Raw genomic sequence first — 15,007 nt, forward strand, 5'->3', positions numbered from 1 at the left:
TGGGTGCTGCTGCCGCCACTTAAACTGGTAATACTCTAGAGGTGCAAGAAGCTAAGAACCAAGATGATGAATGTAATTACTACGTGTGATGTATTTATATTATGTTTTATCTTGTTAGAAATGATAACATTCTCAATATTTAGAAATTAAGTTTTCTTGCACTTAATCTTTTTTTTTTCTTCCTCTGTCTTGCAGTAAATGTAGCCCTTGCCCTAGCAGCAAATGATTCGGTAGGTGAACATCTAATTATCAGCCTTAATGTGTAACAAGTGTGTGAGTCATAAATTAAATGGTTACTGCTAGGGGCAGTCATATACGTTAAATCTAAGTATTTATTCTGACAGTTAATTTCTTTATTTGTTTTTCATGGACTTTTGAGTTTATATTAATTTGTTTATATTTTATCAGTACCATGAGTGACTTAGTAGCTTTCATCTGGGTTCGGCTGCGTCCTTTCCCTTGTGTGTCTCTGAGTTCACCTGCAATTCTGCAAGGATGTGTAGACATAGTAGAGGATGTTTGTGCAGATTGTAGACATGTAATAAATAGTTAAATTCTATCACTTCAGAGCACCGACTTGGAAAAAATATGAGTAAGTGCTGGATGGTGTCCAAAACATTTTTTTATAGCTCTGAATATTTCTTTTTCTGGAGAAATTAATGTCTAAAAATACTTTATATATAAACAGCTGAGGAAAGAAAGGAGCTTCCCTATCGTATCTTCCTTAAAGCTTGGAAATCCGTTTTTTGAGTGACAAGATATCATTGCCCAGTTTGGTATTGCTCAAACTGTTACTTGGTCTATAAATAGACTGTGGGAACCATTCAAGTGTAAAAACCCCAGGTCTTTATGTCCACCTGCTGCTATAAACTGGGAATAGTTCCATTGTGCACGTTTATTGCCACAGAGGTAAACTCAGAAGCAAGCTTCACTTCCTATGTAAGGGTGTAGAGTGCAGGTTTTGTACTCATCAAGCATTAATTAAATACAAAGTATCCTCAAGTACTTTAATCTGGTAAATGTAACATCTTGTTGTAAAAGATGAGTAAAAGAGAACAGGTAGAAGGAGGGAGATTTACATACAGTCTGCACACTTCCTGTAGGAATTTTGTAAAAGATTGAAAAAATTACCATAAACTCGGTCATACTTGAATAAGAAGGGAGTGTTTAAAGCTGTTATATGAAAAATGTACTGTTTGTAATGGCATCTGATCTTGATATTTCACAGTTTTTAATTCTGTATTTTAAATAGGCTGCTGGAGTAATTTGATTTCAGAGAAAAATCTGTCATCTTGAAAAGCAAAACTGCTTGAATGGTTCCTTCTAATTAACTTCTAAAACATGGCATTTGCTGTAATACTTTTACAAAACGAATGTGATCCTGCAATGCGATCTGTGTTGTGGCATGGTCATTGAGTAGCTCCATGGGAACCATGTCAACTAATTGCATATAACTTTCTGTACCAGCGTAAGTGTTTTTAGGATTGTGCCTTATATTTTTCAAACATGCAGTCTTGTGCATTGTTTAAATTTATATTTAGATAAAGCATCTTTTAGTAATTCTGACATGCACAAATTTTGGGATTACGCCCTTTGTTAGGAGTTAAACATCTGGCTTTAAACTTAATAATGTGATACACCACTTCAGTAGCCCATTAAAACACTTGTAAAGCACACAAATAAGAGAGACCGTAGTCTAGAATGATTGAAGAGATTGTTGTTGGGGTTATTTGGAAAATTGGGGATGTGAGAAATAATTTCAAATGAAAATGAGCCAAGAAAGTTAAGTAAACACAGAATGTGCTAGTCATTTCTGATGTCGTGATTATGTGGCGGTGTAAAATTGGAGGCCAGACCCCGGTGGATGTTAATGAAGAGCAGCTGAAATTGGTGAAATAGCTGTGACTTACATGAACTGATGGTCACAGTTTAACAAGCTGCCGCCATGGTGAAATTGTGCATTGATGTAGTTACAGGTTAGAAAATATGAAATTAAGGTGGATTGAATAAACTCTATCTTGTTTGTTCATGCATTAATGTAATATTTTCTTTTTTAAGATAATGATGGCATACATCATGTTTATGTTTAACTTTTGGACTTGAATTTGCGGGTGTATTCATTTGTATGCTCCCATTGATTTCAGTTCACTAGTTTTGTGAGTCAAGGTTATGAAATTAATATCTCTGGGACCTTGATCCAGGCTGGGATTGTCCAGTGTTCTGATGTAAGGATTGATACAATGTTCAGTTTTGTTACAGTGAAAGAAATACGGAGGTAGTTTCCCAGAGTCCATTGGTGCCTCCTGCTGAAGTTTATCGTGAATTTCTTTGACTTCGCATATGCAGCAATGGACCTCTTCGTTTTACTTTTAATAACTACTGATTGTGCATCACCTTCCCGTGGTTTCCCTTCTGTTCATTGCTACTGTAAGTTCATCACTCTCTGAGGAAGCAGTAATGATTCTGTTAGTAGATCATAGCTTCAACTGCCTCCTGCAACTTCATTACAGTCCTTATGTCTCTTATAAGCAAAACACAGATTTATAGAAACTGATGCTTGGACTTGATGTACTGTTTAAGGAGGAAAGAAAGGACTCCTGAAGAAAGATAGGTCACCAGGACAATAAAGGTCTGTGCTTTCTTCGTTGGATACAGTCTGGTTCTGTTACAAGTTCAATGTTTGTAACTAGATTTTCAAAGCAAGTAGTATACTGGAGCTAAATTACTTCAAAAATAATGTTGTCTTCTGATCTTTGAAGTGTTTTTTTTTTCTAAGATTATACAGGTCATAGACTGTTGAGAACAACTGTTTTCTGGTGAGGGAGAGCTGTGGAAGATGCTTTCAGAGGAGATCGGATTAGAGTAGATTCTTGCTGCTTTCAGTAACAGCTGTGACATCTTACTGTTGTTTGATAGTGAAGATTAACAGTCAAAGCATAAAGGAATTCTTTGTCCTCTTCATAAAAAAAAGCTTCCTTCCATCTTCTCTTAGAAATCTACTTTCTATAGTTAAAAACCAAAACCACTGTTTCTATAGATAGATTTGATTTTTTTTTTTTGTTTAATATGGAAGCTTTTTTGGTTATTATAGTGATGGTCTGAAGCATTCAGGCATCAGCAGAGCCTTGGAAGTTGTCATTGGCGCACAGTGCTGTTGGCAGAGTTGGGATTAGAATTCAGGAGTTCAAGTTGTGCATGCTGGTGCTCAGTCTGTTTGGCATATTTTTACCTCATGGTTACAGAGTAAATAATTCAAGACAGGATTTCATTTAGATGCCTAGATACCATGTCCAAGACAAAGTAGGGTTGGGTTTTTTTGAGGTTTTTTTTTTTTTTTTTTTTTTTTTGATGCAAAGCCAGGGAAACAAGCAGGGCAGCCTCTTATCCCTCTCTAGAATATTAGGCTTTTGGTACCCGGGGTTACCTGTTGTAGATGGATTAGTTAGAGAATTATATAAGCTCTTGCGCCTGTACCAAGACCTATAAATCTATACAGTGTTCTTTTTGTGTTAAGATATAAAGTTTTACCCTTGTGTGCTATTTTTAATTGCTTGCTTAGTTTGACAGCTGATTGTTTTCATTCTTTTGATGTACCAGCAGTCAGTTGTGCTCTCCTAGGAGCACTTGGTAAGAATTTTTGGGTTTTGTGCCAGGACGATTCATATTCAGACTAGAATGACTATTTATGAAAGCTGCCTGGCCAGAGACGATTTATTATAGTAGAAACAAGTTGAATTAATAGATGGCAGCAATAATAGGATAGAGATTGCTTGTTTATGAACAGAGTATTTTAGTGAGCAAACACCAGCTGTGCATGACTAAGGATGGCACAAATCCAGTTGGGAGGCTGCGCGCTTGTGCTGTCACCGTGAGACAAGCTCCCCGGTCAGATTTCCTTTCACTCTCCTTTTCATCCCGGGAAGATTTACGTTTTTCACTGCAGTATGAAATAGGTTTTGCGTTGTGAAGGACCAGAAGAGCACGAGGTAAAGCCATATGAAACAAATTAACATGTAGACATAAGCAAGTGGCTTCTGCCCGCAGTAGTGGGCGCACGTGGTTAAAGGTGTCAGTTTTAGCTATTATCATAGCTCTGTGTGAGGGACCTACAGGAAGGATGGGGGGGACTCTTTATTGGGGACTGCAGCGGTAGAACGAGGGGTAACTTTTAAACTGGAAGAGGGTAGATTTAGGTTAGATATCACAGAATCACAGAATGGTCAGGGTTGGAAGGGACCTCTGGAGATCATCTAGTCCAACCCCTCCCTCTGCCAGAGCAGGGTCACCTACAGTGGGTTGCACAGGACAGCGTCCAGGCGGGTTTTGAATGTCTCCAGAGTGGGAGACTCCACCACCTCTCTGGGCAGCCTGTGCCAGTGCTCTGCCACCCTCAAAGTAAAGAAGTTCCTCCTCATGTTGAGATGGAACTCCCTATGTTCAAGTTTGTGCCCATTACTTCTTGTCATATCACTGGACACTACTGAAAAAAGACTGTTCCCATCCTCCTGGCACCCTCCCTTTAAGCATTTATAAGCATTGATAAGATCCCCCCCTCTATCGTCTTTTTTCTAGGCTAAAAAGACCCAAGTCCCTCAGCCTGTCCTCATAGGAGAGATGCTCCAATCCCCTAATATCTTTGTAGCCCTTTGCTGGACCCTCTCCAGCAGTTCCCTGTCCTTCTTGAACTGGGGAGCCCAGAACTGGACACAATACTCAGATGCAGCCTGACCAGGGCAGAGTAGAGGGGGAGGATGACCTCCCTCGACCTGCTGGCCACATTCTTTTTGATGCACCCCAGGATGCCATTGGCCTTCTTGGCCACCAGGGCACATTGCTGGCTCATGGTCATCCTGTTGTCCACCAGGACTCCCAGGTCCCTTTCCACAGAGCTGCTCTCCAGGAGGTCAGCCCTTAACCTGTACTGGTGCATGGGGTTATTCCTCCCCAGGTGCAGGACCCTACACTTGCCCATGTTGAATTTCATAAGGTTTCTCTCTGCCCGACATCAGGAGGGAATTCTTTACGACGAGGGTAGTGAGGCACTGGAAGAGGTTGCCCAGAGAAGCTGTGGATGCCCCATCCTTGGAGGTGTTCAAGGCCAGGCTGGACGTGGCCTTGGGTAACCTGGTCTCGTGGGAGGTGTCCCTGCCCATGGCTGGGGGCGTGGAACTCAATGATCTTCAAGGTCCCTTCCAACCTCAACCATGCTACGATCGGGTCAGGCAGACCAGGACCACAATTAGAAGGACATCGAGGGTGATTTTTGTCTCGGGGGGTGGCCTGTGTTTTCCCCGGCAAACCCGCGCGTTGCTGCGCGACGCCGTCTGTGGCGGGTCCGCTCCTCCGCGGTTGTGGGCGGCGGCGGCGGCCGGCAGGGGGCGGCGCGAGGGCCGGCGCGTGGGCCGGTAGCGTCAGCACAGCGCCGCGGGGGGGGGGGGGGGGGGGGGGGCGGAGAAAACACTCACTGCAGCGGTCGCACTGTCAGAATCGCACGTGACAGATCTTAAAAAAACAAAACAAAACAAAACAACAAAAAACAAACCAAAAAACAAACAGGCAGAAAAGTCGTGTGGCTGTCTGCCCGTTATATGCATGCACGAGTGAGAGGTTTCTCACAAATATGTAGTAAGTTATAGCATAGAAATCATGTCATGATGAGCAGAGGTCTCATGTGAGTTCGCGACTGTGATAATAAAATTAGTTTTAATTATTTCAAAAATGTGTATTTAATCAAACAACACACAGCAATTTTAAGACTACTCAAAAGCCACCCAGCCTATTTTCTTCACATTCCAGCTTTTTTTTTTTTTTTTTTGTCCCCCAAAATATTTGGCTCCTGTAATTAAACTGTTTGTCTACAGGATAATATTTGACTGCTGCATTAATAGATGACTTCACAATGTGTATACACTTCCTTCTGGTAAGGAAAAAATTCCATGTGGGAGGAACAAACAAATCTAGAAGAATTTAGACAATAATGGACTCCTTTACTGAATAATTATAGCGTGAAGGCGAGTTTTGACCTGTTCTGCCCTCCTTCTGTGCAGCTTTCTTAGTTATTAAGGTTTGATTTCTAGGCATCTTTACCTTTGTTGCTGAGAGAATCAGAAGACTTTAATTGCTATAGATAAGGTGTTCATGCTTGCCCTTAATGCTAAAAAGTGTCAATAAAGCTGGAGATGCCAGTTAGAATTGATTTGGATTATCTTGCAATGACAGCTCAGCTCCTAGATCAGATGAGAAAAAGAGAGAATAAAGCTTTAAAAATCTTACTGCTTTTCAATTAAAAAAGTGAGTGAAATTAAAAATACTTTTAAACATAGGCCACTTAAAATGTTTTATTTAATCAAATGATTATGTGCTTAATTTGAGGAAAATACATTTTTTTTACTTTTTAAAAAAAGTATTTGCATGTAATTATTTACGTGCATCCTGAGTCTTCAAGTCACTGAAAGCGTAGTGCAAATGTCAGAGAGACTGATGAGAAAGGTGGAGCATGTTTATATTAATTTGGCATGCTGTGAGTGAGGTGCGGTGAGGTGCAGTGCATGTGCGGTGAGGCGAGGCATCTTCTAGAGGTGTAGTAATGTTTGGGATTCTGTTTTGGATTTGATAATTTATTTTTAAAATGGTGCTGTATTGAAATTTTCTTTTTTCTTTACATAATGTGCAAGAAGGCCAAACAAGGTTGAATTACTGGTATCTGATTACTTAGAAACCTGACTAGGAGCTACTGTAGGCTGTTGTGGAAAAAAGTGCCAGAAGAGTTTTGTAGCTGACAGAAAATTAGATCTTCATATAAAGGAAAAGGGCTTTTAAATGAGTAGAAGAGTGAGTGTTTAAAATAAGTCTGCATTTCTAGGATAGAGAGTAAGAAAACTGCAGTGGTACTTTTGTGGCTTAAATCCAATTTACAGCTAGGCACTTAAATAGTGTGCAGCTGAAAGAGTTAGAGAATTAGGGATTAAAAGATGGCTATTCAGTGTGTCAGTATGTCAAACGAGGAATCCAGAGCCTATCCTGATTTTAAGTTCCCTTTTGTCCTATGTGTTGCTACTTGCAGTTTGGGATTAGCTCTAAGTCTATAATGATATTAAAAGGGTGAATTGAGAGTCCCGGTAGTGGATTAAGAGCACCAGCTTTAAAAATAACTGTCACCTTCACTTAGCAAAGCTGGAATTTCTGTCTTTGGAATGGGCTGCAGCCAACGAATACTGGAAGTGCTTCTTATGTAGAGAATCCTTCACTGTATAGAATGATGACAGCTCATTAACCTGTGCCTCCATCCCTCCCAGGCTAAACACCAGGGAATTCTGGTGGTCTGCAGAGTTTACTTCAAAGTAAAATCTCATCTGCTAACATCTAGTGGGGATATGTATGCCTTACCAAGAATGGAAAAAAATCTCAGAAAAGATGAGCAAAAATGAAATGAATGCTGTCAAAGAGTCTCTGGATGTTTAGCAGTAACGTAGGCTGTGTTGATTAATAGCTATTTATAGCAGCTTTTTGTGAGCTTTTTTTTTCTTTTTTATTTTTTCTTCTTTTTTTCTGTTGGCATGAAGTCTTTTATCAGGCTTGTTCCTCAACAAAGCATTGGGCAACTTGGAAGAAATCAATGAATATCACCAGATTTTCCACTGAACACGGGAGTATACCTGAAGGGGTCCTCTGTGATAAATGAATGGAACTGGTTGCATTTGGTTGAAAAAACTATTACTGGAAAATGTAGTTGATTTCATGATTAGTATTACCTTAAAGACAAAAAAGGGGACGTACATAAAGAAAGTGTATCGGAGAGACTAAACAGCTCTTAAGAGTCTGCTAAAATAGTTAACGGGAGGAAAGATATGGATCATTTTGTCATTAGCATGGACCTGTGTCATCTGTACAAGGACCATGTGTAGTAAAACTCGCCTGCCCAAGAGAACAAACATGATGGCAATTTTGAATCTGCGTAAGGAAAAGCAAAGGTGGCAAAATTTACTGAATTTTTATAAGACCTCTCTCTGCCAGTATATGGAAAGAATGTGTTTAATATGACCTTTAACAACTTTAATTTCTTTCCCCAAAAGGATTTATTACAACTAAGTTCAGAGCTTGAAAATCATTAATTCAGAATACAGCTATCCTGCAAATCTCTGTCACTCACAAGGCAGTGGCCAAGTTCAAAGGCTAAACTGAGCTTTAATTATGTTGAGAATCTTGCCAGAGAAATTAAAGGAAAGGATCTTTTTAGTGAGGTTGTCTATGCCTGTAATTTGTACACTGCACAAAATGAAGCTGTAGGATTCTCATCTTTAAGGAATATATGCAAGAATATCTTCTTTATCTACTGATGTAGCATTTGGTTTTCTTGTAAATATAAAATCTATACCTGGTGACTGTGAAAACTTGTTATCGTTTCTTATTGTAGGGAGTGTATTGGAATGAAAATGTCAAGGTATTTGTACTGGGGTAAGAGATGCAGTGGTTATATAGATGTACCTTATCCTGAATATTTGTCAGAAATCTTTAGAAGAGGTCTAATTGGGCAAATTAGTATCTCATTGAAAAGATTAATGGTAGTGAATTAAAAAGAATGATGTAGTCAATGATGTAAAAGCAGAAGATGAAGAGGAGTTATAACTCTTTACCACAGTCCTTTATCCTGTAACTTTTTTTTTTTTTTTTGTGGTCTTGAGCTCACCTATGATCGGACGAGCTCATGGCAGCTGGCACCAGCACTGCAGAAAAGGTAATTCCTAGCAGTAGTTAGCCTATGCTGGAGGGCATTTAGTTAGAGAGCAGAGGAACTTTAAAAAGTATTGATAAGAAGGTAAATGTGAACGTCTGTGAGCATTCAAGTATACTTTTTGCTGAATAGACAAAGAGAATGCTTTTGTGTTTTCATGTGCTGACAATGTATTGATTTCTAATTTTGTGTTCTTTCTGCCTGATGGTATTGGTAAGGATCTTACTCTGTATGAAGAGGTTGGTAATTCTGCAAGTATTACTTTAGTATATTTTTTCAAACTACCTTGCCATATGTCCAGTGACGTGGAAGAACATGATTAAATCATATGGGAATCGTTACGTTCTCAGTTATATCTTGAGAGTTTAAGCTTTTCAGAACTTGCAGTAAGGCAACAAAAAAATACAGGTCTCTAGAAAGTATTTTCCAAATGTAGTAAACTTGAAGACTGATTCAAACTTTCTTCCACAGCTGGGCAGGTGGAAGGAAAAGGACAAAAGTTAACTTGAGAACAGCTGTTTTGAAGTTGGTTATTGCTATGCCAGCTGGAGAGATGGAGCACTGTTTGTTTAATAGCACAGGATAGAAATATTTTTATAAGGAGAAAATGCAGCCTTAAGAAGATGGTGGAGTTGTATTACCTGAATCCTTTTCCTGCAGACTTCTGAGGGTGGCTGTAGCAGTGGTGTGTGCCGTGCTCTGAGAAACACTTAGAAGCGGGGGGACTTTGACATGCTTGGGTGTGCTTCGAGTGCTGCATTTCTGTCTGCATAACCCTAGTATTACTGGGGTTCAACGTCGATATGAGATGTGTATGCATATGAAAATAATGTCAGAGGACATTAGAGGTATCCTAGAGCTTTTTTTTTTTCTTAGTTTTTTTTAAGTTGCCTTCTTCATCCAGCTTGTGATCCCTTGCAAGCTGTTCCTTCTGCCCAGATATTCTTTTTCACCTTGTCTGATGTTATGCATGTTTTTTTTAGGATTTGGCTTAATACAGCAGTACATTGAAAGATGTGCTGATCTATATGAGGTGTGGGTTATATGGGTAAACCCACAATTTATTAAAATTTAATTTAATTTTTTTTAATTAACTCATGCATCTGGATTAAACTTCACCCAACATGAGAAATATCTGGTGTTGGTAATTCTGATTAACAGTTTTGTGTGGTAGCATCCAGGTGTGTGCAAATTATTTAATCTCTTGGGGATTTACACCATCGTAAATCCTGGAAGAGATGATCTGGACTGTGTCGTGCCTGTCTTAAAAGATCCCTTGGTAGCTGCCATAATGCTCTTCCAAGATAAATTAAACCTTGAGTAAAGGGTTATTAATAGTATTCTAGGGATGCTTACTGCAAATGCAGGGGTAGTTGGGAGAAGCAAAACTCAAAACCTTAGCTTATTGGGCCAATGCTTTCTGTATAAGATGCTACCTTTAAGCAGTACGAAGTTATTTTTTCCTTCACCAAGCAATTCAACGTGTTAGGTAAAAACCTACCTTAGGCTGTCTTTAGTTAGGTTCTGCAAGTGATTTAAAATTTTTCCAAAAGCCCTTTCTTCCATAATCCTGTAGAAAGCACCATGCTTACAGGAACACTCGTGCTTTCATTAACATGAGTTGTAGAAACTGGAGAATCTGTTAATTATTTTTCTGTTTGAAGACAAACATTTGTTGAACCATATCCATGAACAAAAGCAGCCAGGGTATCTCAGAAACAGGCATCTTTCTTACTTTTGTATAAGTGTGTAAATTTTTTTGCAAAACTGTTGGATCTATTGTATGCTTGAAACATGCTATGTAGCTTGAAACAAAGATCAGCTTTATAATTTTGAGTGCTGGCTGAATTTGCGAAGTCCTCCTAGGTAATTGAGGGATATCTTTCTCCAGTGTACATGTATTTTTTGTTCATTTCAGGAAAATTGGTACACTCGTAGATACATTCCTGCTGACTCCTAGGAATAAGTGGCCTGTGGTGGTGAAGGTCTGACTATGCCCAGGAGGTCATGAAGGAAGTCTAATTAATTTAGATCATCCTAAATCTTCAGTCCCTTTAGGCTATAAACAAAACTGTAGTGAGTTGTAAGATCATTGTAGTTAGCCAGTCAGTGGATAGTCACGATCCTTGTTGGGGGGGAAAACCCTCAGAAAGTTGAGGGGAAGGATGTCAGTCAGGTTTAAAACACTATGCAGATTTTTCTGCAAATATTTACTTTCATTTGAGAAGGAATTAGGTGGCACAGCCCTTAGATGATGTTTTGATGGGTTCGATTAGCTGCTGACACAGATAAAGGGACTGAGTCATGAATCTTTCTAATCTGTTAAAATACGCATTTTGTACAAGAACAAAGAAGCTCTAATACTGTTGTTGATGTCTTTGAAAACTAGCATAAAAATGGGTCTTTTCAATATTTTTGAAATTGCAGCTTTCATACAGTAGGCAAGGAGTAGAATAATTTGTCAGAGTACCTCCTGAACTTTCTTGTAATAGCTTTCATAAGATGTTATAAAGAAGCAAATATTAAAAACATAGTAGATCATTTATGGTATGCATTTTTTATATCTTATTTGTAAAATTTAAGATGTATTTGACTTATATTAGGTAAATTTGATGCTTTAAATTGTTCAGCTGTTAAGGATGTCTTCAGGCTTCAATGTCAACAGCTTAAAAAAAGAAGAAGAAAAAAAGAAAGCAACCCCCACAGAAAAACAAACCCCCAAACTCAAATTATTACATAGGTTGTAGTAAAAAGGGTCAGTCTTGCGTCTCGGGTACATAGGCTTCTATGAGTTAGTTTCTTTATCTTAATTGAAATTCAGATTTATTTAGAAGTAGTGGCCTGAATACCTAGATCTTTAATTGATGTGGTTTAACCCCATCCAACAGCTAAGAACCACGTAGCTGCTCGCTCACTCCGCTCCTACCTCTGGTGGGATGGGGGAGAGAATCAGAAGAGTAAAAGTGAGAAAATTTGTGGGTTGAGATAAAAACAGTTTAATAAGTAAAGCAAAAGCCTCACACACAAGGAGAGCAAAACAAGGAATTCATTCCCTACTTCCCATGGGCAGGCAGGTATTCAGCTATCCCCAGAAAGCAGGACTCCATCACGTGTAACGGTTGGGAAGACAAACACCATCACTCTGAACGTCCCCCCCTTCCTTCTTCTCCAGCTTTATATACTGAGCATGACGTCCCATGGTATGGAATATCCCTTTGGTCAGTTGGGGTCAGCTGTCCCAACTGTGTATCCTCCCAACTTCTTGTGCCCCCCCAAGCCTGCTCGCTGGTGGGGTGGTGTGAGGAGCAGAAAAGGCCCCGACTCTGAGCAAACACCCAGCAGTAACTAAAACATCCCTGTGTTATCAATAATGTTTTCAGCACAAATCCAAAAGGTAGCCACATTCTTGCTACTATGAAGAAAATTAACTCTATCCTGGCCCTCTATCCGGCATGTTAATCCAGGTGCATTTCCATTTAAAAAAACCCCAAACAAACAAACAAAAAACTCCCCCCAAAACAACCAACCAACAAACTGATTGTGATGCCACAGAATATACTTCCTGTTTAGCCATCCTGTTCAAGGGTAGAAATGCTGTACACTTGCATTAAAAGCCTCATTATACTCTTCTTCTAACCAGAAACTTGATATTTCTCACTCAGACTTTATTTTTCTCTCCATCTTCCCCATCAAAACTGTGATAACAAAATGGCTTAATATATGATACTAAATCATGAAAGCTTCATCCAAAAAATGAAGCACACATTTTGGAACACTAACAGTGAAAGTCTGATTTGGCATTGTTGGGAAAGCTCCCATTGCTGCCTTAACCTTTCAAACAAGACTTTAAACATACTTGCTTGCAGTTTTGCAAAATGTTGAATACAGTTAGCTGTTTATATTAGAGAAACTTGACGTTCAGCACTTTAAAGGGCTTGCTCTTTACTACTTAATTTGCAGAACTTGGTAATTGGTAGTGTGTCTTGCCATCTGTAGGAAAAATAGTTAAATTTTCACAAAATATGTATGTATATCTATAAAAAAGCATATAGAAATGAATCTTCTAAGTCTAGACTCCATAGTTGAAATAACTTTTATTTAAAGTTTATTGCCTAATGTACCATATGTAGTTGAATAAACCCATATTTTTTATCATCCTTTTGTGTAAATGCATTTGATTAAAATGTTATGCCTGCTTAATTGGCTTCAGAGACTTGCATTTTGGTATTTTCAACATGTCTGCAAAAGTTTACTCTGGCCACTTAAATGGAAGATAAAATATGTTTTTTATGTTTTTCACATTCACTACTATAATTCAAATTGCATTAATTTTAATATATTTACAAACATCACATTTTTTTACACTAAAATTTGATTAAAATGTTAATATTAAATAAACATTATTTCTGCATAAATGTACATGGAGTAGAAACAACATTGCTTATAATGTTTGTTAATTTAAAGTCTGTGGTCTACCTTGTAAGTAAGAAAATAGGAAAGTGAGGATTCTGTGTATTGAGAATCTGGATTTTGTGAAGATGTGTGGCTCAACTTGTAGAGACATTGTTATGTTTCATGCTTCAATTGCAATTTAGACAGAAAGAAAACAGTGATAACTTATGTCTAAAATCAAGATCATCTTTTTATTCTTTTTATTTCTATGGGCAGTTTTGAAAATTTGCTGAACTAGTAATTTATAAAGGAAGACAGACATTTTGACAAATATTACTTTTTTTTTTTGTTCCTTACACAGACAAAAGAAGTTGGTTTACTTGATGCAGACATATATGGACCTTCAATTCCGAAGATGATGAACTTAAAAGGAAACCCAGAATTAACACCAAGTAAGTGGAAATGATTTTTCTTGCTGTCTTCTTTGTACAGGGTTGAGCATGAGCCACTCATTGGTGTTTCCTTGATGTGGTACAGAAGGATGCAAATAAAAGATTAATACAGTGTGTTTTTTTTATTTTGTATTTTTAGTAATGAGGTTGCTTTCAAAGCTAGCTTGACCAACTAGGAGCATAGTCAGGGTCTTTTTTTTTTTTTTTTTTTTATGTTGGTCCACAGGCTTTGAGAGTTTCATGGATTGTTACTAGAAACACTGGAAAGGGTAGCTAAGAAAGGGAGGTTATTGTCAGTAGTTTGAAACTTGCTATACAGGATCCCACTATAGAAGTCGTCCAAATTAAAAACCAAAGAACACCAGTCTAGGAAAAAAAATAGACTAATCTAGGAAATAAAAGAAGGATCATTACAGTAGCTTGTATAAAATGTCATTGAAATTATTGTGTTTGATCCCTCTTTCTTCAGCTGAACACACTGGGCCACTTGATTAATTTTTATTTGAAGTTGTGTGTTTAGGAACACAGTGGTGGTGACTTCACTACCTGAAGGTAAAGACAGTAGACAAAACTCCTCATTTTCCTTCTGCTAGGAAGGATTCTGGTCTGGGGATAAGTAAATTCAGGTAGGAGAGTCTGGAGAGACATAAGGAAGACCTGAAGTAGAAAGGTTGCATCAAGTCTGTTTACCTTTCAGAAATTTAACTTCCACCCAGACCAACCAAGGGTGAAACTAAAGAATGGCTTTATCCTGATGTGATGTTCATGTGGTGCTTGAGTGTGCTTTTTTGAGGGTGGTAGGGACACTGAGGCGATAGGATTTGTTTAATGCTTTGTTTTGCCCATTCTGTGGTAAAGTGCATGTAATTATAACAATTCAAAACATGTAACCACAGACAAAACCAGTCCCACACTATAACACCTGGCCTACACATTAAAAAGTACTAGTATCCTATTGAAGAAAGTACAAACTGGCCATACTTGTTGAGAGGGAGGGATCAAGGACATGTACCAGTTCAAACAGGACATAAAAGGGCTTCAGTAAAATAATCAACTGTAAATGCCCATTATTGTTTGTTGGCAGTAATTGCTAGGTAAAAGGGAAGTTAAATATTCCTTCCACTTTTGTGCCATGATCTTTGTTTATTTATTCTGCTATTGTTGTAAAATATCCATTTGTTAGCTGATCTTAATTTGTGCATGTGTATGGGTGTTGCGGTCTCACTTGGAATAAAGCTTGCAGAATGAAACAGTGCCAGTATCTTCAAAGGGTGGTTAGTGAGCTTGCACCATTAGGCTCTGAAAAATTAATAAGTGGCAAACTTAGGGTATCTTATATAGTTGTATTCTTATATAATTAAAATTATGTCTCCTTATGCTTATAACCTGTACACTGGATAAAGTAATGTATTTCCATATAGAGATGCACTGC

At 38.3% G+C, this 15,007-nt stretch overlaps 1 protein-coding gene across 3 annotated transcripts in view; it reads left to right on the forward strand.

The window, feature by feature from the left end:
- NUBPL (NUBP iron-sulfur cluster assembly factor, mitochondrial) overlaps positions 1 to 15,007 on the forward strand; it is a 97,796-nt gene that overhangs the window by 5,993 nt on the left and 76,796 nt on the right. Inside the window, exons 3-4 of one of the 3 annotated variants that reach the window (XM_082484894.1) lie at positions 196 to 230; positions 13,485 to 13,575. In XM_082484894.1, the coding sequence (XP_082341020.1) occupies positions 196 to 230; positions 13,485 to 13,575 (126 nt within the window). Of the gene's footprint in view, positions 1 to 195; positions 231 to 13,483; positions 13,576 to 15,007 lie in introns of those variants that run through there. The other 2 variants (XM_082484895.1, XM_082484896.1) reach the window with 2 other exon arrangements.

The sequence above is a fragment of the Vanellus vanellus genome, assembly GCF_965231255.1.
Source record: "Vanellus vanellus genome assembly, chromosome: 6".
In the NCBI taxonomy this organism is placed as follows: domain Eukaryota; kingdom Metazoa; phylum Chordata; class Aves; order Charadriiformes; family Charadriidae; genus Vanellus; species Vanellus vanellus.